The sequence below is a fragment of the Centruroides vittatus genome, unplaced genomic scaffold (genome assembly GCF_030686945.1).
Source record: "Centruroides vittatus isolate TY-2023 unplaced genomic scaffold, ASM3068694v2 contig_19, whole genome shotgun sequence".
Lineage (NCBI taxonomy): Eukaryota > Metazoa > Arthropoda > Arachnida > Scorpiones > Buthidae > Centruroides > Centruroides vittatus.
The window spans coordinates 6,022,156-6,047,842 of NW_027121169.1; the positions used below are offsets into that span (position 1 = coordinate 6,022,156).

Genomic DNA, 25,687 nt, shown 5'->3' on the forward strand with positions numbered 1-25,687 from the left:
TACCGGTGCCAAGCTTTATCTGTAAAAGAATAAATAAAGATCAACAGAACTCATGGTTTCTGTCTTATGGGTGATACTTTATTTTTTCACATACTGTATTCACTATCTGAAGACATTTATACCTTGGTCTTTAATTTTGAAAGTAAAGGACCAAATCTCAGTATCAAACTGTACTGTAATTCCATTCCTTTGACTTGAAATATCAGACAGATGGTTAGTGTGTGAAACGTCTGTTAGATAGTCTATCAGCATTCACTGTTTACATCCCAGCTTGTAAGTGATGCTTGGTTTCCTCCTATTTACCACAGTACAGGCCACAATAATCTCATCCCATTACACTAATAGGTCTTCCTTTTTCCTCTGCTTTCTATTCAAAAGACCTAATTTTAGAAACTCTTTTCTTATCTCAGATTAACCAAACAATTCTAATCACAACATTAATTTTCTGTCTGTCATCTCTCACAAAGTTTGTTTTCTAATTGGCCAGGCTATCAGATACAACAAACAACTGACATTTATCATACATTGTTTCTCTTTATTAGTCTGTTGCATTGAGAGTCAATGGTAATTGGATTTTATGTGATGAACAATGTCTTAAGATATTGCTCATAAGACTGATTTTTTTTAGAAACAGATTAAAACAAGATGTATTTATACAAAATCAGGAAGGAACTACTATCAACTAAGCTTTAGAAGGGCATTATCATTTAGAATAGGTTCAATTTTTTACATAATTATTAAATTTTTGCTTAAATCAACAACAGAATGAATTAGAACAATTTATTTTTACTAAATAAATTATATTGTAGGCAAGTAGCTCAGATTTTTCGGTCTCGATGCCGTCGAACATCAAAAATCAGTATAAACGACTGGACAGAATAAATTATAACGACTTTTTGATAAATAAATTCAACCGAAACTACTCTTTATCATCCTGCAGAGTAGATAAAAGTACTAGGAGGATGTCTGTTGTGATAATTTTTACTGTTTCCTCTCTAATTAGTTATACCAGCTGCATGTATACAGCTGCCATGTACAGGAACAGACTACCACACAACTTTGTTTGATGCTAGAAAGGACTGTTTTCCCAAAATTTTACCTTTCTGTGATGGATAATTAATGGAGAAAATCAGAAAGATAACTTAGTGGCAATTAGTAAGTCTATAAATATTTTTAAAACTTAAATTTATTAGAATTTTATGATATTTTGCCACCTGAATACATCCGGATTTTATATTTATTACCTAATGACATTAATTATCCACATTAATACACCGATCTAAGGTTCTAATTTACATTATAAGCCAAGAGAGCAAGCATAATTTAATAAATTATGTTATAATTCTGGTTAATAATTAAGAAAAAACTTGAATTTCCTTCTACATAATTGTTAATTGTAATTAATTATTGTTTAAGAAAAGAAATAATGGAAATTAGTGCATACAGATAGACTTTATTCACAAAAAACATGGCAAGAAACAGCATTAAATTATATGAAAATCATCACAATAACTACTTCCCCTTGTGGTCTTGAACACATTCTTAAATACAAATTAGAGTATCAGTGGCACATGTACATTATCCTCCCATTCACCTGCATCACTCTGCTACAAAGCTAATTGTCCGTAACATGTACAAAGCCATTAGTTAGGCAATATGGCGTGATATAAACAGTAGGTTACTGGAACATGTGTTGTTCCTGTTTGCACTAGTTTAAACAATAAGTAGGACGAAATCTATTCTTTAAAATCTCTCATACTTCGAGAACAGTTTCTATCTGCAATGGGTTAGTGCCATGATAGCCGTGCAGCTTTCATTTTAAATGAGAATTTACACTAATAGCTGGTTAGAAATGATGATAAACTATATGCCAGTTACGTTGAATCCTATGTTGGGGGTGCTTTGGAATGTACAATCCAACATCTTTAAAACTGTTCCGGGTGCACTCGAGCAATTTGCTTCTTGTACATGAACAAATTGGACCAATACATCATGTACCTTAATAGTATGTCGGGTACAATTTTCATGCATAGCTGCACGGAATGTCCAAAATATCCAGTAGTATGCTTGGAAACACCTAGGGTATTTATGGCGCTGCTGGCGTACGAATCCGCATTGGTGGCAAAAGGATTCCATTTCCACATTCTATGGCTATAGTCCAACAAATTGGTGGTAACGCAAGATAATACGAGAGTTTGAAAAACCACCCCGCGTAACTTTTCGTACGACAGTCCTATGCCTAGAGAATTGCTAACGGCTTTGGCAGCTCCGTAACAACTAATTAGTGGAGTGACGAACATGGACATGAGACTCGACATGATGACGATGGCACCCCTCTCTCTTTCCAACATGTCTGGCAGGACGACACGTGCCATTACTATAGTCGAAGTGATATTAACGTGTATAATATCGAGGATATCACGATTGGTAAGAGATAAGAAGTAACACGGTTGGGGAGCCATTAATCCTACATTATTAACAAGCACTCCTACCTCCTTATGCCTGAGTTCTTCCTTAATCCTATCGTAAATCTCCCAACCTTTGGTGAAGTCCGCTTGAATGATATCCACGTTGACTCTAAAATCCTCTTCCAATTCGCGTGCCGTGTTTCGCAACTTCTCCAAATTTCTACTGACCAGGACGATGTCCATCCCTCTTCTTGCCAGTTCTCTAGCATAGGATTTTCCTATACCACCAGTCGAGCCAGTGACCACTGCCCATTCTCCAAACTTCCTCACGTTAGGAGGGAAGAAGCGCGAGATGATAAACAACCTAATGGCACTCACGAGGATTTTCAGTAGGCAGATGGCCAATATACTAGCAAACGTCACCCCAACCGCTGCGAGAAAGTAAACGTGTGCCTCTTCGCATTCAAACATGGTGGAATGCGGTTCGACGAACGCTCGCCCTACATTTACTTCAAATTATGTCATTTGTGTGTACACGAAGTGGTCTGTTTGAATGACTGCCCCTTTCTATCGATCCATACAAAACCTATCACCCAAGGATAAAACTCGACGATCTCACACTAGCAGTGGTCAAGGAAGCGAAAATCGTTGCTTAATTGTAGAATTTAACCATGAAATCTAATAATAAAGTTTACAAAATCATCATAAATAGGTCAATGGTCATTAACCATTCCCTCTTTAAAAAACAATTAGTAACTGTTCACGTGCGACTTTTCGCCACTAAAAAAGCCAATGTTGTAAAACCTGAATGCTAATTTCGACCTTTTTTTTTATAATGGTGAAGTGTTGAAATTACACTTTTATATAGTGAATGAGAATCAGAATAGGGCGTAACTTAATTAATTGTACAGCTCGATGGGTACAAACTAACTGTATACGTTTAGTTACATTAAATCTTTGCCCATTCCATCCTAGCCTCTGATTTAACTGCCGTAACAAGTATAGAAGTGTGTAAATATTTTATGTATCATCTCTCCTGTGTTTCGTTACGTAAGTTTTTGTACAGCTATACATAAGCTGCTAAAGTAACAGCGCAAATAATGTTTTGTATACGAATAAAGGCTCTCAAGCTCTTAAGCTTTCATTTCATCACCGTTACGTACAAACTGTATTACAATGAACTACATTTTACGCATGAGAAACTCACCCTCTTTCTTCTAGTTAGATAAACTTAAGATATGAATTATGTTACGCTGGTTTTTTACCTGCGTTATACATTTACAGACATAAAATATCCTCGATAAGTGTTTAGAGTTGCTATGGTAAAAATCGATCGGTTTGGGGAGTAAAAAACGCACGTTCTACTTATGCAATTGCTAATAAGCAATTATATTTTGCTTTTAAGGACAAATAGAGATAAGTATAAACCGTAATTTACAGAATATACTTGATAGATGCGTTATGTTATACCTCCTTACAACCGTTCTAAGAAAAACTGGACCCCCTATAAAGACTGTAGAAGCAGGAACGAACGAACCCTCGACCTCTCGTATAAAAACTAGTAGTTTATTATTAAATAGTTCAGTTTTTAGTGATTCAGATTAAAACTTCCGTTTATTCATTCGAAATTAATGAGGAAAGTAACTCTTTATGGCAAAATTATATTGAAATCTCGAGAAATTCTTAATTTGTAAGGCCTTGTAGGATACATATAGACATGCAGACGTACAGAAGATTGTAGGAGTTTCTCATCCACACCAGATTTTGTAAATAATTTTTTTGTGCTATTTCTTAAATTAAAATTTCTTGGCGAATGGTATGTGGGTCAGAATCTTTCTTCCATAGCTTTTTTTTTTTAATTAGTTACTCTACCCTGTGGGAAGTAATGCAGCTTTTTTAATCATCCATTAAGGGTTCGGCCTTACTCGGAATTATACGAAGAGACCACCAGAAAAGTTCTTGGAGCCGCCATTATATCCGGGATTCACCGGAGTGAAGAATGGATGCTTTAACTGTAGTTTAAGTGTCCGTAATACACTTTAGAAGACTTGCGGGTTATATGCCGATTTTAAATCGTAATTTTCGGCTCGTGTATAAGGAGTAACGGTTGCTGCAAAGAGTGGAGTGAAGTTTTTAGTTCATTCTAGCAATTTTCTGCAGGCAAAATGCATTGCGGGTTGTACGCACCGAAAATCTAGCACGTTCTGCATCGGTACCTTTTGAATTTAACAGCTTTGTTTTGCAATTTTTTAAATTTTATGCCCTTTTCATTTGTACAAAACATCACTTAACTTTCACGTTAAAGTAAGAGGATACTCAGAAACCCGATTTTCAATTTTTAGATCTAAGTTTCATATGTCATATTATCCCATTGAATACACGAGTATTAAGTTAATAAGTAAGAATTTACTAAAAAAAAATACTGCTGCCCTCGATACAACGAGGGCAATGATTCGATAACGCTAATTATTCGTTATATCCGAAGATGTCTTGGTCACTATTAAACGATCTTTGTATGAGTCACGCTATGTGCATTAATGAGTATTTATGGCAGATATTTTTGGAGTCATTGCCAGTGATCAGGTGTTAAAATTGCAATAACATGCTCTGCGTGCAACCGTTTGAGGCAATGTAAATTTTTGATGCAATCTCGCTTCCCTCTTGGTTTTTGTTGAGAGGATGGCGTGCTTGTAGCCTCGATAAACCAGCCAATGATAACCTAGTATTAAAAGACAATACGCATGACATCATCTACCATCGAAGACAAAGTGAAAACAAATATGGCTGCGCTCGGCTCCATTCAAATCTAGGTTTGTAGCCTTCATCATCATCACTTTCCAGTAGATTAAACACATTAAAATAATCACTACTACGTTTTTATTCTTGAATCTAAGTCGTGCGCGCCGCCATGATAAGTACGAAGTGCAACACCCAAATAAATTTATAAAATGGTAAATTATTTGCAAGAAAACGTAGAAAAATGATCATTTACTAAGCTTAAATCATCTGAAACAAGGTGTTCGTTTGGTTTAATGAGATAAGGCAAAGCAACACACACAATCTGCAAGGGTGAGTGCTTCCAGGGAGGGCTTTCAATACGAAATTGAGTTCCATTTGGATGAAGAATAACCCAGAAAACACGTAGCCAGGCGCCACCCCGCCACCAGTGTTCCGTGGTTTCATCGGCTTGGTCACTTGTTACACAAATACGTGTATTTGTGGGCAACCATTATCGTATGATTATGGCAATTCATCGAACAAAAAATTCAAGAAAATGTGCTCACCGCTAATATACTTTCATACGAGTGTTTTCATCCAATTACATATATGCCTTATGTTAGCGCTCTATTCTGTCTGGTAGGGTCTGTCTTACTCCACGAAGAATTACGCGAAAATCAGGGCGAGTTGGATTCAACGCAACTCTCCATGGTTCCTTTATATAACTGTGACTGGCCCTGTAACCTATGATGTCATAGTCGTACGGTTTTCAAAAGTGTTTCCATCTCAATTTTCAATTTATCATATATATTTCCAATCGTAAGGGTATTCTTTCCTAATATAAACTCTTTAGATACTTTTAATTATTATCTAATGTATTCTCACAATTTGATCATTTACATGCAGATCAACAAGGAATCGTAGTTAATACGGAATTGATAGCAACTTACTGAGTGGCCAGAAAATACCGCTCTTATATCACGTGACTGGCCACAGATCAACGAGAGTTACTGGTCGCTACTTATACAGTAATAGCCACGGTACTGTACAGTGGCTAGAATAATATAGTGTGTCTATCGTTCGGATACTTGCCGCTAGGATCGCTACAATCAGCGACAAGGCTAGTAAGCTTTGAGAAATCGTTATACGAATTATCACCGAGAATTATTAATACGTTTTAATGTTTTTTTTTTATTTTTAAATTTACTTTCTAGTTATTGTAATTACGAAATGACATGTAAACTGAGAAAATCGAGTCCAAAGACTTGTAAAACGTAGTTACATAGTAATGAATCTTTTGACAGGATTCGAACAAAAACGAAGCATATTTGTTTTAAATAAATATCTTTATATACGCTAGTCAACATATATTAGACCTCTCTACAAGTACAAATAATACATACAAATGAAAATATAAGAAATTATATAAACCTAGTCGATAAATAAAATTTAACAATGTGATTAGTAATAATTTCTTTATGTATACTGCAGCCAACTAGACTTATGCACTTCATGGAAATGCATAAGTCCATCCTTGTCTAATGTGAAATTAGCATCACTTTCATCACACCTTGCCTGTGACTCAAGTAATTGTTTGCAACAGTTATCGCAATCAAACAGCTCACACATTCTTTAAATCAGCAACAATTTTTAAAATTCATGTTCAGCATCAGCACATATCTCCAATTTTGTAGTATTAGAAAGGATATCCCGTACTTGTTTTGGTGAAGAATTGGGAGAAATTACTTCTATCAGCACACCCTTCAGATGTATTTTACCAGTAATTTTTCCATCTAACATCTAAGTTTGAGAGTGTTTTAACCAGTGGCGTGCCGTGACATTTAATGATAGGGAAGCTGTGTTTCTGTAAGAAGCCGACTTCCAGGGGCAATCAGTTAATTGCACGTCAGTGATGACCTAGGGTCCATTCGTACGTGCGTGGTGGCGGAAGAGACAAAAACCGACAAAAAAGAAACATAAAATAAACGTATACTATGTACAAAATAGTTTGCTTTAAGACAATCAGCCGTTCGGACATCCTGGGCGTCGATGTGGTTCTTCGATGGTCGATCGAAGGTGGCCCCGGGACAGTGGCGTTGACAAGTCTGTAGGGCACGAGGAGACTTCCTCTGTTTGAGTCGGGGAGACGGTCTAAGTCCGAAGTGGCATGGTTACAGGTTGGCACAATAGACGAGAAATTGTATTTATTTTTTTTTTGTTTTTTTGCGCGTTGACACACGGCGTTTTGGTTATTCGGAACGTTAACCGAGTGCCAGGTGTCCTCGATTGTCGGAGATTATATCAATCTCCGTTCTTTCTTTCGTCCATTTGATTGGTCGTTCTCCCTCAATCACGCTTCCCGAGTGGTTGGTCCCTGGTTACTAAGGGTAACGAGACTCTTACCTGGAGCGCGAGAAAAGTCAAAATCGAAGACGAATTCGATCTTCCACCGATCATAGGACGATTTCCTTCCTCGATTTATGGTTTCTGCCTGGCAGTTTGATATAAACAACGGGTGTCCGACTACAAACGACCTTTACCTATGTTTTTTTTAAACTAATAAATTTTTCTTCAAATTAACCGTTTTTTCGCGTCTTTCGTGACGGGTCAGACCTGTCCGGAACCTCACATTTCCATAAAAGTTTTAAACAAATACTGGAAATGACAAAAATAAACAATTTATATACATACATAATACAAATTGATATGATATAATTATAAACAATAATAGAAAAACTTATTTTTTATATTTTTTATAAACTAACTCTATTCGGCGGTTTTTTCCGCGAAGTCGTTAATTACTTTATCATAAAAGTCGCTGGTCGTCGACTCCAACAACGTATTTGAAAGCTCTTTTTCTATCGAAGGCAATGCTAGCGACGACAATTTTTCCTCCGACCGAGTGTTCCTGGCCAATGTATGAATTTGCTTCGTGGTCGAAAAACTGCGCTCAGCAGACCCACCGGTAGATGGTACCGTAAAAATTAATAATATTAAATCATATAATTCTTTTAGTACGTCTTTGTTCGGATCGTCATTAATTATAATGCTTTTTATGTCTAGGTGTTACTTGTCAATATAGTCCGGGCGAATATAAATATTGCGATTCACTACGTAATTTAGATAAATCAAAAAATTTCCCATAAAATTTACTTAATTTATAGAATTAAAACATGCTTGGAAAAATTGTTTTTTATAATATTAAAATTATTAACATCTAAAAGTGATAAAAATTCTAAAAATTTTATGTCTGAAAATCTATCAATATAATTACAGTATAATTAAAAGAAAATTATAATTAAATATAACTTTGCAAACAAAACGTACATAAAAATAACATTGAATACTCTTTACTTTTTAAATCCTAAACAATTCACTTAGTCAGATAGCTCCCTACCAGTGGCAAAGGGATAGAATCGTTGGAAGCGTTACATGTGTGTAGTTTCCACCGGCTAAACTGGCTGAGGTTGGTGCTCTGTAAGGTGCATGCGCCAATGCCCTCTGGCTGCTTTACACCATTCAGTTATTCTCGCCGTGGAAGCTGTCTCGTAAGCGCTTCCATTCCACCACTGATATTCGAATATACAATAGCAATCTTATCGTTTTTTTCACATGTATACATAATGCAGTTATAATAAAATATTAATTTTAATTAATTCAAAGTACGTTAAAATATGAAAATTTATATTTTAGAAACTACAAGGGAAGGTCATTGGAAGGTGGAAGCGGCGCTTCCACCACTTCCAATGAAGGCATACCACTGGTTTTAACTGTTGTCTTCTAAATTTAACTCATTCTTTGAATATAATACTAAATTTTCGTCATTTTTTACTGGACATCTTAGCCAGAAGGAGACAAAATAATGCTTTCTAAATCTGTAAGGGTTAAAACTTCACCATTAACAATATGCTTCCAACTTCGAATTACAAAACGTTCCTCAAAGTTGAGTTCACACACTTTGCCACGGTTCCAATTTAATGTTGTCTCTTATCGCATTTTCCCACATTTTTCGGAGCAGGAACGTTATCCAGATTTACAAAATGGCACGAAACAGATGCTGAAAGTTCTAGGTCGTTTATTTTTATTGCCCGAATCATTTATATACTTAATGTAATAAATATAACTTTTAATATTAGACTTTCTGAGTCACGTCACTTGCCAGTAACTCCAATTGCTAGAAACGATTTATTAGCGTTGCCACCTTTGAAATGGCGTCATTTTCTATTAGTATGGACATAAACATAAGGTCAAGACATTAATTGTATAACAACATTAATTAATTAATATTTGGAGACAAAGTTCGCCCATGCAGGGACCACCATTTATTAATTCTGTGTTCCAGACAGACAATACAATCTCGGCGATCGACCTTTCTTTTTAGGCTACTAGCCGCCAAAACGCTAAAAGTCCTTTTAAAAAACTTTTATATGTTTTAATTGGAAAAATTTTTGTTTTTTTTAAAGAACTTTTAGCGTTTTGGCGGCTAGTAGCCTAAAAAGAAAGGTCGATCGCCGAGATTGTATTGTCTGTCTGGAACACAGAATTAATAAATGGTGGTCCCTACATGGGCGAACTTTGTCTCCAAATATTAATTAAAATTAAAACAACAATCGGAAGAAAAAATTAAACATTAATTAAATTATTAGACAGATTAACAGAAACATTAGAATAAAGATTTATTAAACAGAATAAATGTTATAAACATATTTATGTAATTCTCTACAAAAATAATTAAATTTAGTTTATATGCATAAGAAAGTTCCTAAATGAAGGAAATTATTACCTCTCGCAAATGTTTTTGAAGGTTTAATTTACATAATATGTAATGTTTGTGAGAATGGTTCGGTGCTGAACACCAAACTATTTTAATATATATATATATTTAAAGCATATTGTTATATATATAACAAGAAATCCAAGTAATTGAGATCGAAAGAAACGATCAATGAAGGATACACAATGAAGGCATGTTCTCCATTTTTACTTTAAGAAATCTCTTCACCCGAATTCAATCCTTGATAATCTAAAACAGGTTATGCACTTATTCATATCTGCTTCACCAAAATTTTCTGCTTTGACAGGTCTTCGTTTTATAGAAGGTTAAGTTAGTATTAATTAGGAATAAGAGAAAAATTTAACAAGATATTACAATTCGTATTTAGAACCGCTTTTCCTCCAGTTAAAAGTTTGTTTCAGAATGGGATAATATGCAAAATCGTTCCGCGTTAGACAGGTTTTGGGCTCCGGCTAATATTCTAGTATTCTACATAAAATAAATCTCGGATAAAAATTATTTGTTATATTGATGAAGATTTACGTTTAAACGTTACGACAAGAGTCCGTTTTAGACAGGTTCTACTGCATACACAAATATAAATTTACAATGAGTGTAAAAGTCAATTTGATTATGATTTGTAGAAAATGGCAGAAAAAGGATTGTTCATTCAGGACCAGACAGAGAAGGCCATTTGGGCTTTGTTTTGGAATATTTTCGATATAAAGTATTTAATTTAAACTTTAACAACAAATATATTTAAAATTAAATTTCATATTAAAATGATAATAAATGCCATGCAGTTTTTAAATTTTTAAAATAATGCAAGTGTGTGACCTATTTTAACACAAGCAGACAAGTGACACGTTGAATTTCCAGCAGTGAAATTCACCATATGTTATATATAGGTCACACACGTTTTGCGAAAAATATAAAAAATTTAAGTCGAGTAAACAAAATATTTTATATTTATTTTCGATTAATAAAAATACAAGAAAATGATTTATATATTACTGTCGCAAGTGCAAGAACACAGCAACACTGCAACTCCCGAAAAGACACGACGATACAGATCATCTGCCCCCACTGCATCAGACATTAAGCCTTCTAGCCTGATTTATCTCGAGTTTTAATGGTCTTTAAGGTTCTGCTTACCTCCTAACTTTAAGAGTTCGCTGAACTCTGCAGACTCCACCATTATACAATACGAGTGTCCAGAGGTAATATAATTTTAAGTAATAATTATGGTAGTGAGGGTATATACCCTTGCCCTTCTTGGTAAAGTTGCAGTTGATGTTGACATTCTGAAACCTGGAGATGGACTAGCCTTGCATAATACACAAAATTCCCTATTCCCATCATCCACTCTAGGAAGGCGTAAATGGCCCTCTGCGGGTGTTTCTCGAACACAACCGTTTCCTGCACTCCACCACAAAATAAAATTATGTAGGGGTTTATAGGTAAAACAATAAATTACATTACAATCTTTACATTATAACTCCTACCTCTCGGCTTCGTCATCACGTTCTTCCTCACCTTCCTCGTTCATCCTGATGCTCTAATCTTCATAATCAATTAGTCCAATTAAATTTATGCATTTAACTCACGTTAATATTTTCCGCTTCCGTCAACAGAACTGACAACTACTGTTCTTGCTTTACACTCTCTTCGTGTAAAAAAAGATACTGTAAAAAATCCTAATCCTTCCATTAACACTTTAAATGTATAAAGAATGGACAGAGCCACGAACATTACACCAATTATAGCAAAGAAGTAGATGTAGGCTTCTTCACACATGTGCATGTTGGGTGTTCTAACATCACGCAAAACGTTTATCTTACGTAAACAAGAGGCGGAAGACTTTTAGATAATTTTATTTAAATTAAACTTCTCTGTTTCAAGTTACTAGAAGAGATTGAGGTTAAAGTTGTTGCTAGTCTGCTTTCGTATGTCAAAGGTTATAAGGGAAAAATTTATTTTTATAATGTTTGAATGGGATAAAGAAATTTAAGTCATTTTGTGAAGCTTTTCTTCATGTTATTTTAACTGTTACTTCTGTGGCTGGTGGAAAATGGATAAAAAATAGACTTGAAAATGTATATATTTTCGTCATTGTCTTAACTTTCAAATTTAAGTCATGTTAAATTACTTTTTAAAATTAAGTTAGTAAAAGTTGTATTAAAATATTCTGCAAAGTTCATAGAGGATTGGTGTAAAAAATTTAACATAATTCTATACTTTTTTAAAATTCGAACAAGCTTTAATGTAATTAAGGGCGAGTGTGATCAGTTTTATTTATGGGCGAGGGATGGGAAGTAACGCCCATAAAACTTTACGATTTATACTGTCCAAAATTTTGTATACATAATGCTCCGACAAAGAGGTTTCGATTTACGTGAAAAAATACTTCAAAATTCAGCCGTTAGGCCGAAATTTGGCGCGATTGTCTTTTTAATGTAATAATTATGTATGTTTTCTAAGGAATTTCTGGTATAAAAAGGGTGGCAATAAATTCTTCACAAGTCTTCGACAGGTGAACAGGTACTCAGAGTCATATCTTTAATGTAATCGTCAATTCAACGTTTCACATATGTAATTAAAATAAAATTATTGCATTTTGTTTAACTTCCGAAATTTCGTTAGAAAAACGTACGTGATATATACATGTTAAGAAGAAGATAACACCAAATTTCGCCCTAACGGCTGAATTTTGAAGTAAAATTTTTACGTAAATCGAAACCGCAAACTCGGGACACTGTGTATACCAAATTTGGTTGAGATTTGCCCAATAGTATTCTGTACAGAGCTCAATTTTGATCGCCCTGTATTCGATTAAATGTGTAAATCGTATGATATATTGGATTACATGTTGATAAATCTATTAATTCTTGCAGATTCTGTATTTGTATCAATTTAGACCGCAAACTGCTGAATATATTGAAGTGTTCTTAGAAAACTCAGCTCTTGAATCCTCCAAAGTGCGGAAAGTATCGTTCTTACTGATTCTAATAGAAAACTGGTTAAGTTGTAAGAAAATATATGAAACCTCAGGTAAAACTATTATGATTATATCTAGTTCATATTCTATAGAAATCATTTGGATCCACTGGATTTAACAGGTAGTAAAAAAATAAAAATAAAAATTTATACATAAATTACAGATTTTTCGTGAAAATGTCCGAAGTATTGTCATCTCAGAACATGAAACAGGTGCTTGTAGAGAAGGCACACGAATTATTCTCGTTATGTGATAAGGAACAAAAGGGAATAATAACGAAACGAGACATGCAACGCTTAATTAATGAATTACCATTGTCTCCAGAACAATTAGAAGTTGTATTTGATTCGTTAGATAGTGACAAAAATGGATATTTAACGTTGCAAGAGTTTACTGACGGTTTTGGTACGTAGATTTTATGCAATTTTATGACATTTCATCGAATTTAAATGTTTTTACTTGTTGCAGGTATGTTCATTGGAATTGATACACGCCCTACTACAAAAAATAAGAATAATTACGATACAGATTCAGAAACTTTGGAAGATATCGAAGAAGAATGCGAAGATGAAACGTTCGAAGATTTCCTTGAACAGCTGGGTGCAGCGGATTTATTTGAAGAGTATGACAGCAACCTTCTATATTTTCAATGAAACTAATTTTATATTTATTCTATGTAAGTTATTTTAAATATATTTATAGTAAAGAGCATGTACGTCTCATTTGGATGCAACTGAGATCGGAAAACATAGATATGTGCAGAAAATTCGAAGATTTTTTAGGGAAATTGATTAAAGAAGTCAAGGAATCAAAAATGGAATGTGTGAATCTCGAAACAGCTTTGAAAAAGTATTAATACTTTCTTTTCAACCATTCTTAAAATAATTTTTTAAAAGCATCTTGTTTATTAGTACAATGTATTAGTTTACTGTGACTATAATTTATCACAGTAAACTAATATTAACAGGGCCGGATTTACCAATCCAGGGGCCCTGAACACAAATTCGGTGGGGTCCCCCTTTAAGAGTAGGCAAATTTGATGATTTAGAAAATTTACACAAAATACTGTACTTTCAATTAGATTTGAACTAGGAAGTTGTAAATTTCATTTAAAAATAAGGTTATTGTAAACATACATATATTTTATTGTGTAAAACTAATTATTTTAATTTAACTGAAAAATACCTATGTGAAATTTTTTTCCGAAATTTTCCGATGTTTCATAGGTTTTTTCCCGGGTTTGGTTTTCTCTGCCTGTTGCCCTCATGATTAAGCCACACTAGGCTGTCGCAGTAATAGAAAAAAATTATGTTTAAACATAATTTTTTTTTAGTTTTGTGGGGGCCCCTATTTTGTGGGGGCCCTGGCACAGGCTCCAAATGCCCTTATGTAAATCCGGCCCTGAATATTAATATGTTGAGCTATCGGTAGGCGTCGCTATTTGGCTCTCAAATGCAGAGTCGTTCCTACGGTTCTGTATGATTATTTTAAATTTTAAGAAAACAAATATATTTTTTATGTAGCCGAATGAATCAGCACGACGAACAGGTGCAACAATTATATGAAGAAATGGAGAAACAAATAAAACTGGAGAAAGAGAGACTATTAGCTGAGGTCAGTATTATAAGTTTTTGAAGATTTACATCCTATACATAATTTTCGTACCTTAACAACGTCCTTACATAAATGATGATAAAATGAAATTAAAAATGTATTAGCACTTCAGAAAATAACATAGAAATTGATCAAATTTATCATCAGAACTACTAGACCCAATGCGTAAACTGGTCGGCCATTTTTGGTTTTGGCAAGCTAACTTGACGAAAGTCCATAGAAGCACGTACTTCCTGCTTTGTACTTTAATTTCGGGTCATACAAGAGGTCCTTCCGTGCCCATCAGTGGGCAAATAGATAAAACTACTAAACAGTGGTAGTTGGTCGTGGGTTCGCGTTGCCACGTGGAGTTTGCCGGTTTTTCTTCACGTTTGTAACACGTACATAGGGGGCCAGTTTACCATAAAAGACCCTCCGGGAGGCATTATGCCCACGTGTTGCGACACGTATGCTCCTCGGCCGATCGCCCACGTCATAATCGAATAAAACCAAACCAAACAAGAGACCCCTTCACCAAATAAAATGGGCAATATGTATAAACTGTCGCTGAGAATATATCGAGGCTCTAAGCTATTGCTTATACGTAAATACTGCTCGGTACACTAAGGCCTCTGTGAATAGTATTCGAGTATACCTACCTAGTTATAGGTTCTATCAAACACATGTTCTTAGGACAGCAGACGGCCGAAACGATGATCTACTTCAATAATTATTTTTTCACTCCAAATTTAGGAACGAAGCAGAGAAAAACGAGTACGAGAAGAATTGGAAAATGAAATTCATCTCAAAGAAAAACAATTGCAAGAACTTCTCGAGAAACAATCGGAGGTGATGAAGATTTTTAAAGTTAAATTAATTGAATTTACGGAATTGATTCAATTACAATCGCTTAAATTTTTTAAATTCTTCTTTTTAAGAAAAATTTAAAAAACTTTATGAAATGTAATGAAACATTTTCGTTATGTGCTCTTTACAAATTCCAAAATTTTCTATTGCAAAACATTCTAGAGCATTTCGTTCCATAAAAGTAATTGAGTTTCTCTGGAATTGGATGTGAAATTGCTTTGCAATGTATCAAATTCTACAATATAATTCTAGATTATCAAATATATTAATATCTGACACTCTAATCTGGCAACTGATGTGAGGGTAACAATCTCATCATTGTTAAATAATTTAATATCAGAGCAATGATGATCAAGTAAGGTATACTTCTTATATTGAAAATTAATAGAGAACAGATGTCCATAGGGTTGCACTCGTCAATGGTGTCATTTATAACTGTAACCCTATGGACATCTGTAACTATTTCGTGACTATTAACATTTTAGTGATATAATAAATATGAAGAGAGGTAATAATTTTTATGAATTAATTAGTAAAGTTTTCGAAAATTTAGATGGAAAAGCAACTAAAAGAAATTACCTCTGCAGGAAGTGAAACTAAACAAGAAAATATCAAACTTCAAATGGTAAGATATTGGTATTTTTATCAAGTTATGAAAATTTTTAAAATAAGAAAACTGAAGAAATTATAAAAATATGAACTTTTTGACATTTTTAATGCATAATTCAAATTTTACAAGCTTAATTTAAGTTTAGTTTCTTAAACGTATTAAAAAATTTAACTTTCTGTACACGTTTTTGTAATGAAATCGAGGTTCTCTTTATATGAAATGATACGACATTAACATAGAAAAATATTTAAAAACACTTTTTAAATACCTCAGAATAGTGAATCATTTAAAAAAATTAAATAAATTAGTTTACCTTGTACTTTAATCTTTAGGAGAGAGATAATCTAGAGAGACGTTTGACAGAATCTGACAGATCGATGAAAGAAATGCAAAATTACTTAGAAGAACTTCGTCAGAAGACACTAGAAGACAGAAAGAAACGAGCCAGGTATAATTGTTAATCATACTAGATTTAATAATAATAAAATTAAGTTAATTTTATAATTATTTCTTTATATTCTAGAGCAGCCTTACAGGTGTCAGAAAACATAGCAATGGAAAGAGAACATTTGGTTAAAGAACTTGATGTTCTCAGGTACGAAAAAGGCGTTATATGTACTTACGAGAGGGTCTTAATTTATACAAATAATTTATTGCACAGCTCAAGAAAATTGGAAGATAAGGCATTATAAGTTAAGTAGAAATTTACAGAGTAAATCCAGAAGCTGTTACAATTACAATTATGTCTAACATAACTCTAATTGTAGACACTAAATAGTGCGAAGAAGATGGAGTAAGTTCAATACAGAATCATCACAGAATACCAGAATAAAGGTCGTAGATGAGTAACTCCCACCAAAGGAGAATCATTATTTTTCATTAATTGCTTAACTGCTAAGCCATTCACTCTTATCTTATAAATCAGGACTTTACACTGGAGATTACTGACATGTTCAATGTTAACAAATAATCAATCAACACAGAGCTCGAAGCCATCGGACTATAAAACGGAGACTAGGATCTGAGCAATGGAGGTGTGTTATATTGAAAAATAAGTCGAGATTCAACGTACATCATTCATTCTTTCAAAGGATAGATGGCCTAACACCGAGGCATAGCCTTTGAAAAGGAAAAATTAAGAGTTTAGCTGAAGTGAGAAGGGTGAAGGAAAGAAAAGAATGATAGGAAAGTGTGAAAACCGACATATAAAACCAATTAGGAACCGACATATACAGTACACCGAATGGCTGGAAACTGAGCAACGGATAGAATGCTCCATCCAGACACAGAGGACGCGAGTGACAATATACTTTTCCACTTACCCAGTGGGGAGAATGGGATACCAGAATTACAATAAAAGTACAGTACATACAATGAGGTTACAGGAAACACGCCTCAGCAGTTTTAGGCAAGGGAAAACCCTAGGACAGCCGTTGGCTTTTGAGTTTCTCCAATGAAATTGCGAAAGTAGAGCCCCTAACCTGGTGGGGAGGATGGGGCAACAAAGAAAATGTTCCCTTGGCTTCATGCAGAGCCGACGCAAAAACATAACATCAGATTGTTGAAAATAGAACAAGTGATACAATGCTTCCTCCAGACTTTGGAGGGAACAGGTGACAAAACAGTGAGGCACAAAAAACAGGAATTAACAATTTACAGAAATGGCTGTGTGCACTGACTAACAATAAGATTTGCAGGTATTATAAAACTGAGAATAACAAAGGTGACCGAGTAGCCTTATTCCAAAGCATAACTGAGAGTCAATAAAAGAATACCTGCTTCACATTTATAGTACTTTGAAAAGAATACAGTTAGTGCTGTTCTAATGTTGTGAGTGATGTCCTACTTGACCGGCAGCTAAGACCTAATTTTTAACAATGTTCGTACCGTTCACAAAGTTGACCAATGCTTCGTAGTTGTTCCTGTTGTTAACTAAGTCAAGAAGCTTACACGGCCAGTTGACTCCTGTCTTGTAAATTTCTTCCTTCAGTTTCCTTCTGTCATTGTGGTATTTCAGGCAGAAGTACATGATATGGTGCGAGTCCTCTGGTTCTCCCGTGCCACAGTCACATTCCCCATTCCCCTTTCTGAGGAAGCGGTGGAGGTATGCTGCCATGTTTCCGTAGCCAGTCATGAGTTGCGATTGACAGTGATTTGGTGTTAGATGTCCCATGTGTTCTCTGTTGGAGATGTTTGGGATAAACTCATACGTGAGTCTCCCAGTGACCTCAGTGTCCCATCGTTGTTGCCATACGCCTATGATGTAATCATTGAGGCGCCCAAGAACCCAGCTAGCTGGAATGTATCCGAAGAAAGTGGTGGTGATGATGTTGCTGATGGCTTTTTTGGCCAGTAGATCATCCCTGTCATTCCACTGGTCTCCAGTTTGCCCCTTGATCCATTCAAAGGACACCGATTAATTAAGCTTATCTAGGCATGTGAGAGAGTCACAGATCTGCTGGATTATGGTAAACTTTTTATTTCGTTTATGTATTTGATGAAGAGCAATCGTGCTGTCTGTGTGGATGGTGATTGGTTCCTTGGAAAATTGTTTGTGATTAGTTTGTATGTACTTTAGGGCTTTAAGAATGGCGAAGCTTTCAGCTTGATTGTTAGAGCAATATTCCATGAGCCGATAGTTGGCCTGATGTGTGGAGTGCCTCTAGGGTTGACATGAACAAAAGCACATCCCACTGAGGGATTTGGATCCATTTGTATAGAAGTGATGCCCCTGTTTTCTTTTGCCTGGGATGAGCAAGACTTCGGGGTGTTGAGAGATGGATGGTCAGGAAGGAAGTCATAGTGCAGATCGAGGTTGTAGGTTTTGATTTTGTCCCACAGATGTTTGATGTCAGGTGGAATGCTGGTAGATTCAAGGATGCTTTTGTTTTGGTGAAGTAGATGATATTTCCAGTACATTTTCGCCACTTTGAGATCTAGGGGAGTTAGGTTGGCCATGACTTGCATTGCGTTTGTCGGTGAGGTCCTGTAAGCTTTAGTGATCGGTGTAAGGAAATTCCTTTGAGTGGAAAGGAGCTTCCTCCTAATGTTAGCTTTTGCGACGGCCTTCCCCGAAATCCCAGCTCCACAAATCAGCATACATTAGATAATTGATGAATTCAAGCTTATAAAAGGGACCTGGAAGAATTTTTCCCTTGTCAAGTGTAGATGCGTCCCGGGAGGATTTACTGTAGGAAACTGGCCCCTATTTAGATTTTAGACACAAAACTCCACGTGGCCATCCCTTTGGTCAACTACAAACCCACGACTAACTATGGTGTTATCAACTCTGTCGATGATAGGTCTTGTACAAGAGTGGGTTTTATTTAGTGGAGCAGGAATAGGAACTGGTGGTCGTACTGATCCCTGCATAATCAGAAATAGTTCACTTACGACAATAGTGTAAAGGGTGAAAATCCAGAGATCTTTTGTCATACCTTATGTTACTGCAGTTGGAAATTTTCATCTTCTTCTTGTGGACGATAATGCATGTTCACAGAGCACAACTGATTACAGATATGCTTGAAGACCAGGGTATGGAACACATGGACTGGCCTGTGAGCTTGCCAAATCTGATTTGAACATGCTTAGAACCTTAAAAATACTGTACATGGAAGAAACTAAATCGTCTACATACTTCCGTTATGTCCAATTACCAGGAACAAACAGACAGAAGTATGAAGACGATTTAGTTTATTCCATGTACAGTATTTTTAACTTGTGAAATACCATCAACCATTTTAACTGAAAATGCTAAGAATGTGCTGGGAAGACGAATTGCTGTCCGTCAACTAGATCCACAAATGTCTACTGAATTGGTTCGTGCCCTTCAACAAGAGTGAATAAGAATACAATAACAACTCCAGAATATTCTAATTTTATTAATGCCGTAAACTGTTATAACTATAGCACACAGGTGTGCTATGGTTATAACAGTTCACGGAGATTATAATCGTATTAAAGATGTTTTTATTTCTTTGTTTTGTCGTTTTAACATCAGAAATCTTTCGGTTGTCCCTGACAAGTCGCCAGTTATACATAAATTAAAATGAATGTAAAATTTTAAAACCTTTGCTTTTTTTGTATTTCATATCATTTTTGTGAGAAAATTAATCGATCGTAGGTTGTTACATATTGCACTATTCCCCAATTTTGTTGAGCAGTGTGTTTTTAAATTGCATATTTATTAATTATCAATAAATGAATTTACAGGACTGTTAATAAACAATTATTGGACGAAAAGGATATGAACTCCACAGTTAGTAGCAGAACGGTAAGAAATGTGTAAAAATTATGACAAATTTTTTTGAAAAAGTAAAGAACTCATAAAAGAAATAAATTTCAGAATAGTTTTGATGAAGAAGTAGCTCCTAATATCGAAATACCTTCTCCTTCAAACAGGGTTTTTATGAAACAGGGAAGTGTTCTCTCCGATTATTTAGGGTAAGTCATTTTTAAAATCTCTTTCCTCCTCTGAGCAGCAAGATGACTTTTTCCAAAACCATCGTGGGTTCAGCTTGATCCACAATGGGAGCGGCCTGAAGTTTCTGGTATAGACAGCTTATATAATTCATGATCAGACCCACCAGTGGTCAAGTAGATAAAGCTGGAGCACATGTCACGGGTTCGCATCTCACTAATAGACTGGCTGCGTGGCAATTTCCGAGTTTTCTTCACGTCTAACACCTAAATAAGGGTTAGTTTACCATAGAAAGTCTCTAAAGAAGCATTCTTTTTGGTAGATTGCCCTCATATTATGCATTAAACCAACCGATGATAAAACACGTTAGGATATCGTTATGATTTAGAACATAAAAAAAAGAACAACAAATATATAATTTAGTGATCTTTTAATTAAATATAGGAGCCAAAAATCACCTCGTAGCTCTATTTTATCCGAAATATACGATGAAGAGCCAGAAACAACTGATAATTCCACTCTAAACACTGAAGAAGGAGTCGAAAATGAAGAAATATTAGAAAGTACACAAGAAATTTCAAATAATAATGAAAAGTTTGTATTATTTCCCTTACATTTTCACATTTTTACATGTCTTAAAGCGGATCACTTCTTTCCAGCACTGAAATGAAAAACTGCAGAATTGTTGCTGAAGGTGATTGCGTTATGCCCGATTCTCATGAAAATATTTTTCCAACAAAATCTCAAAGTAATAAACAGGTAATAATTTTTGCACGAATCTTTGGGTGTTTCTAAACGACAAAGCGGCTAAGTAAGCAAATCAATGGCACAAATCGTTTCATATTGCCTTGCTACTTAGGAGCATCCTTTAATGGCATTTATAACAATATTGTGAAATTTTTCATAATTTTCTTTCTTTGTGAAGGTTATGTGGAAAGTAAAATGCATTATATTTCCTGCAGCTATACAAAGTAGTCCAGTAAACGAGGTTTGTCTTCTCATAATTATCTCAATAGATGTAAATATATTAATTTTTGTAAATATATGCTTTTTCAAATAGCCCAAAAATGAATGGAAAGTCAAGAAATCGTTTGAGACAGTGAATGATGGAGGAAATCGATATTTCGTAGAGAAGGATCAGGTAATTTTCTTAAATTTCACGCTAATTTAATTATACAGATGATAGATAATAAAATAGTACAAGATATTGCTAAGTTATTGATTGGTTGATGCGAGGCATCAGCATTTTTTGACCTATAATGGATATATTGGTGGCTAATGACCAATCGCTATACTTTCCCTCTGTTATATGTAACAGACGGAGAGTAAAAATAGATAGCAATAGTAGAAATCCACTCGGAAATCCCATTAATATACACATGACAAAAGGTGAGGTGCTTGCGCTAGTATCATCATTTAGCCGCATATTTCACCATTTAACCGTTTATAAAATAAGAAAATATAAAAAAAATTTAATAATAATAATAATAATAATAATATAACAGCCTCAATAATTCACATACTACAGTATTATAATATTAAAATCTTGGTTCGTGTAATTTAAGATTTACCAAAACTATGTATTGATGTAGTGAACATCCTTAGAGGAATACAATAATAATTAAAAATTTGCATAAAACAGGACCCTAAGAATCGATCGGTTGGATACGGATTGGTAGTGGCAGTAAATTGACAGATTTTTTTAAATGGAAAATAATTTCTAAACCAAGCTATAATGGAAATTCATTATTTAGAATTGACCATAAAGTGAATGGAATCACTGAATCATAGAAAATTGGAAAACAGAGACAAACCATGGATGCAATTGGCTTTACCTTATGGAGAAATATAGAAGATCTCCGTAAGAGTTCACGGAATCTGTGGCCGTAGAAATCTCTTGAAATCGAAAGATTGTTTGGTTCTTTGCAAGTAATTTTAATTTTAGAAGCTTGTCTACCAACATATTATCAAGGTATACAGACAAATTAATAGCAAATGTTCGGGGATATATCATAATTCCTCCTTCTCTCCTATCATCCCCTTTGAATTGATATGACATTGAAATTTAGTTTTGAGATCACTGACTCGATATCATAAGACACTTCAAAGATTCAGTAATTACATACATGTAAAAAACATTAACTTTGTTTGTACAAACCACAATTGTTATTTAAGAAATGGATATCACTAAACTTTGTGCTCCTCTGTGTTGGGAGCCTGTACATATGGCTCTGTTGGTCCACCTCTATCTCAGCCTCTTTTATATATAAATGTAGTTTCAAATTATAAATTTTAATACATTTGAAATACTGACAACAATTTTTTTTTTTAAATTTATTAGGAAATGACAATAAAGAAAAATATAAACTGTTGTAGTAATCATCAAAATGTAGATAATAAACAGGTAAAGATAAACTTATTAAATTCTACTTTTCTTTCACTCAACAGAATATTATTATTTTTTAAATTATGATTTTTTAGACGAGATTAATACTTAGTCCCGAGAGAGTGTTCAAAGTGGTATTTGTCGGTGATTCTGGAGTTGGTAAGAGCAGCTTCATGAGCAGATTTTGTGGAAATAATTTTCGACCAAATTACACTGCTACTATTGGTGAGTTGGGATAATCATCATCAGTATGTATAAAATATGTTTGTAATACGTTTATAGATTATGTAAATACGATAATCCATTTCTTCAATTGTAATATTGCTTTAAATCATGGATATTTCAGATATTAAACAGATAAAATGTATTGTTAACATGACAAAATTTCTAAAAGGTTGGCTAGGATTTGGGAATATTGTTGTGCAACTGTACAATAACCATTTGCAATAACAGCTACCACTTAAATTTGCCATATTAATAAACAATTTTAATGTAGACTTTCAGTTTAAACATGCTCCCCCCATACAGGTGTAGATTTTCAAGTGAAATCTATAATTGTAGAAGGTCAGACAATAGTGCTTCAGCTTTGGGATACGGCGGGACAAGAAAGGTAAAGTGTTTTCATACATCTATTCATAAAAAAGGAGAGACGATTAAAAAAAAAAAAAAACCCAACGTAATGTAATCTCGACAGATTTCGTAGCATAACGAAGCAATACTTTCGCAAAGCGGATGGGGTTATCATCATGTACGACATCACTTCTGAGTCTTCGTTCAAGAGCGTAAGAGGATGGATCAATCGCATTAAAGTGATCGTCATTTAACATTTTTTTTGATGTATATTAATAAAGTTTATTGTGCTGATTGATTATTACTTATTTTAAAAAAGGAAACAGCAGACAGCCCAGTGTTGTTATTAATTGGTAACAAAATTGATTTATGCGAAAACGATGAAAACAGAGTCATACTCTATAAAGATGGACAAAAGCTGGCAGAGGTTTGTACTGGTTTAATATTAAAAATATGAATAAAATGTCACAAATACAGAGTGGTCCAAAAGCCAGTCAATCGTTGTTTGTCAACAATTCGTGAAAGGATGCCAAAGAATTTTAATTTGTCAATTGAATAGAACAATAACATTTTAGCCTTTACAATGGTTAACTCGTTTTTGGGCAATATCGTGCTATGTACACATAATTCTTTGTTTAACGTAATTTATTGGCACCTGATTTACCATGTAAATAAATAATTTTTCAGGAGTATGAAGCGGTATTTTACGAAACAAGTTCAAAAAATGGGGCACACGTGGACGAATCTGTTAAGAAAATGGCAAGGTATTTCCAATTTTCGTGATTATCAAAGCATTAGCAGTGCTTGTAAATAATAGTTTTATAATTGATTTCCAAGTCTTCTTCAAGTAAGAGAAGATGCAGAGTTAGAAAAAGTATTGAGACTTCAAGAAGAAACAAAGAAAAATAAATGTTGTTAGGGGTTTTCCTGGACGGTGTTGTAGATAAAATAATTTAATCGTAATAAAATATATATAATATATAATTTTCTTTCCACATATTGATTCCCCATTAAAATTTTAATCTCAGATTCTCAGATCAAAGCTTATCATACGACATCCATGAAATAGAAAGCGTTCAACCCGAAATGTTTCAAGCGCCATCTGCATATTTATGAAAACTATAACTATTATTAATTTGCATAATTATATTAAATTAAAACTCTTGTGTTTTCTTACTGTTACTATTTTTTTATTACGATTTTTAGTTTATAGATTAGATAACTAAACGTTGTACTTTAATACAAGCGCCATTACCTATCTATATATATAATGATTATAATAATAATAATAAGCGCAGTGCCCAAACAATTAGAAGTTGAAAGTTGAAATTTGGTACACAGTTAGGGTACGTCACGAGAACGTACACTAAGAAGGGATTTTTCGAAATTCCCCCCGCGGGGGGAGGGAAGTGTTAACAACCTCTCCCCCGAAAGTGTTAACAAAGGTAATGTTAAGAGAAAGCGACGTGCAAAATTTACAGGCGGTTTTCTGCGTTTTTGTGGAAAATCGAACATATTTTTAGACTCATCTAAAAATTTTCTAATTAGTCTGGAAACAAGGGAACCTAATTCTTGCATTCTGTGAAAACGGGTAAGATTGGCTATAATGTAATAATATTAATCTTCGCTATCGTTACTTTTTGCCCGAGCAACACCGAGCTTGTCTGCTAGTTTTTAGTATTTTTAATTGATTTGATTCGCATTGTTTTAAATAATAGGATGTTTGTTTTGTCTCACCATTGACCATTCTTTAGAAATAATATTTTTAAAATTCCCTGAACGCTGGGAATTCGATTGTGGGTTTGCGCCTGAAATTTTCCGCGTTTCCTCTACGTCTGTATCGCCTGAATAGGGGCCAGTCACCCTTAAAAGACCTCCTGAAGACTATTTTCCCTTTTCTCACGTAAGGCAAAGCAGTTGAAAAGCTTCGGCCAGATCATCGGATACTCACACCATCGCTCTATCGGAGTAATATAGCCAGAAAGGCTAGCACTCCATATAAACAATGAGGAATAGATAATAAAAGGTATGAATAAATAACACGGAAATGTATTGTAACTGTGTGAAATTTGACTCTCCAGGTTTTTCACAAATCTTGATGTTTTGAGATTCCTTGAATCCAAAACGTCAAAAAGTGGGGGGAAATCCATGGATGTGCATGCCTGGTGATTCTGAATATATGAGTATATTTCGTTTAATATTTCAGGATGAGGTAAAGATGAAGAAACGAAATTTGGTACGGTGACTTGTATATAAAGGACATTAATGGTATTAAATTTTGGGGTTAATGGTCGAAAGGTGGCGAGATAGAGGAGGTCATATGTTTCATATCTCGAATGGAGT

At 34.4% G+C, this 25,687-nt stretch overlaps 1 protein-coding gene and 1 pseudogene across 3 annotated transcripts; one reads left to right on the forward strand and one right to left on the reverse strand.

Annotated features, from left to right (window-relative positions):
- Positions 1-1,005: 1,005 nt before the first annotated feature.
- Positions 1,006-24,328, forward strand: LOC136970183 (EF-hand calcium-binding domain-containing protein 4B-like). Of its 3 annotated transcripts, none has more exons than XM_067264597.1 (23): positions 1,006-1,155; positions 12,795-12,951; positions 13,062-13,303; positions 13,367-13,520; positions 13,601-13,747; positions 14,422-14,512; positions 15,245-15,340; positions 15,912-15,983; positions 16,301-16,416; positions 16,492-16,563; positions 20,181-20,241; positions 20,314-20,411; positions 20,833-20,982; positions 21,048-21,147; positions 21,314-21,376; positions 21,449-21,529; positions 22,730-22,792; positions 22,870-22,999; positions 23,303-23,384; positions 23,469-23,556; positions 23,664-23,771; positions 24,032-24,108; positions 24,182-24,328. In XM_067264597.1, exons 3-23 carry the CDS (start codon positions 13,075-13,077, stop codon positions 24,261-24,263), a joined length of 2,160 nt encoding a protein of 719 aa, XP_067120698.1. In that variant the 5' UTR covers positions 1,006-1,155; positions 12,795-12,951; positions 13,062-13,074; the 3' UTR covers positions 24,264-24,328. The 3 variants fall into 3 exon arrangements, with proteins under 3 accessions (XP_067120698.1, XP_067120696.1, XP_067120697.1); XM_067264595.1 differs by having other exon boundaries at positions 1,008-1,155; positions 23,469-23,583; XM_067264596.1 differs by having other exon boundaries at positions 1,008-1,155; positions 12,818-12,951; positions 23,469-23,583.
- LOC136970184 (hydroxysteroid dehydrogenase-like protein 1 pseudogene) lies at positions 1,434-3,132 on the reverse strand (annotated as a pseudogene).
- Positions 24,329-25,687: the final 1,359 nt, after the last annotated feature.

What these genes read in the sequence shown, in the direction of transcription:
- LOC136970183 (XM_067264595.1), top strand. Translation starts at nt 13,075, where the DNA reads ATGTCCGAAGTATTGTCATCTCAGAACATGAAACAGGTGCTTGTAGAG. An exon ending in AAAATATCAAACTTCAAATG is followed by an intron (nt 15,984 to 16,300) that starts GTAAGATATTGG and finishes TTTAATCTTTAG; the next exon opens with GAGAGAGATAATCTAGAGAG. An exon ending in AATCTCAAAGTAATAAACAG is followed by an intron (nt 21,148 to 21,313) that starts GTAATAATTTTT and finishes TTCTTTGTGAAG; the next exon opens with GTTATGTGGAAAGTAAAATG.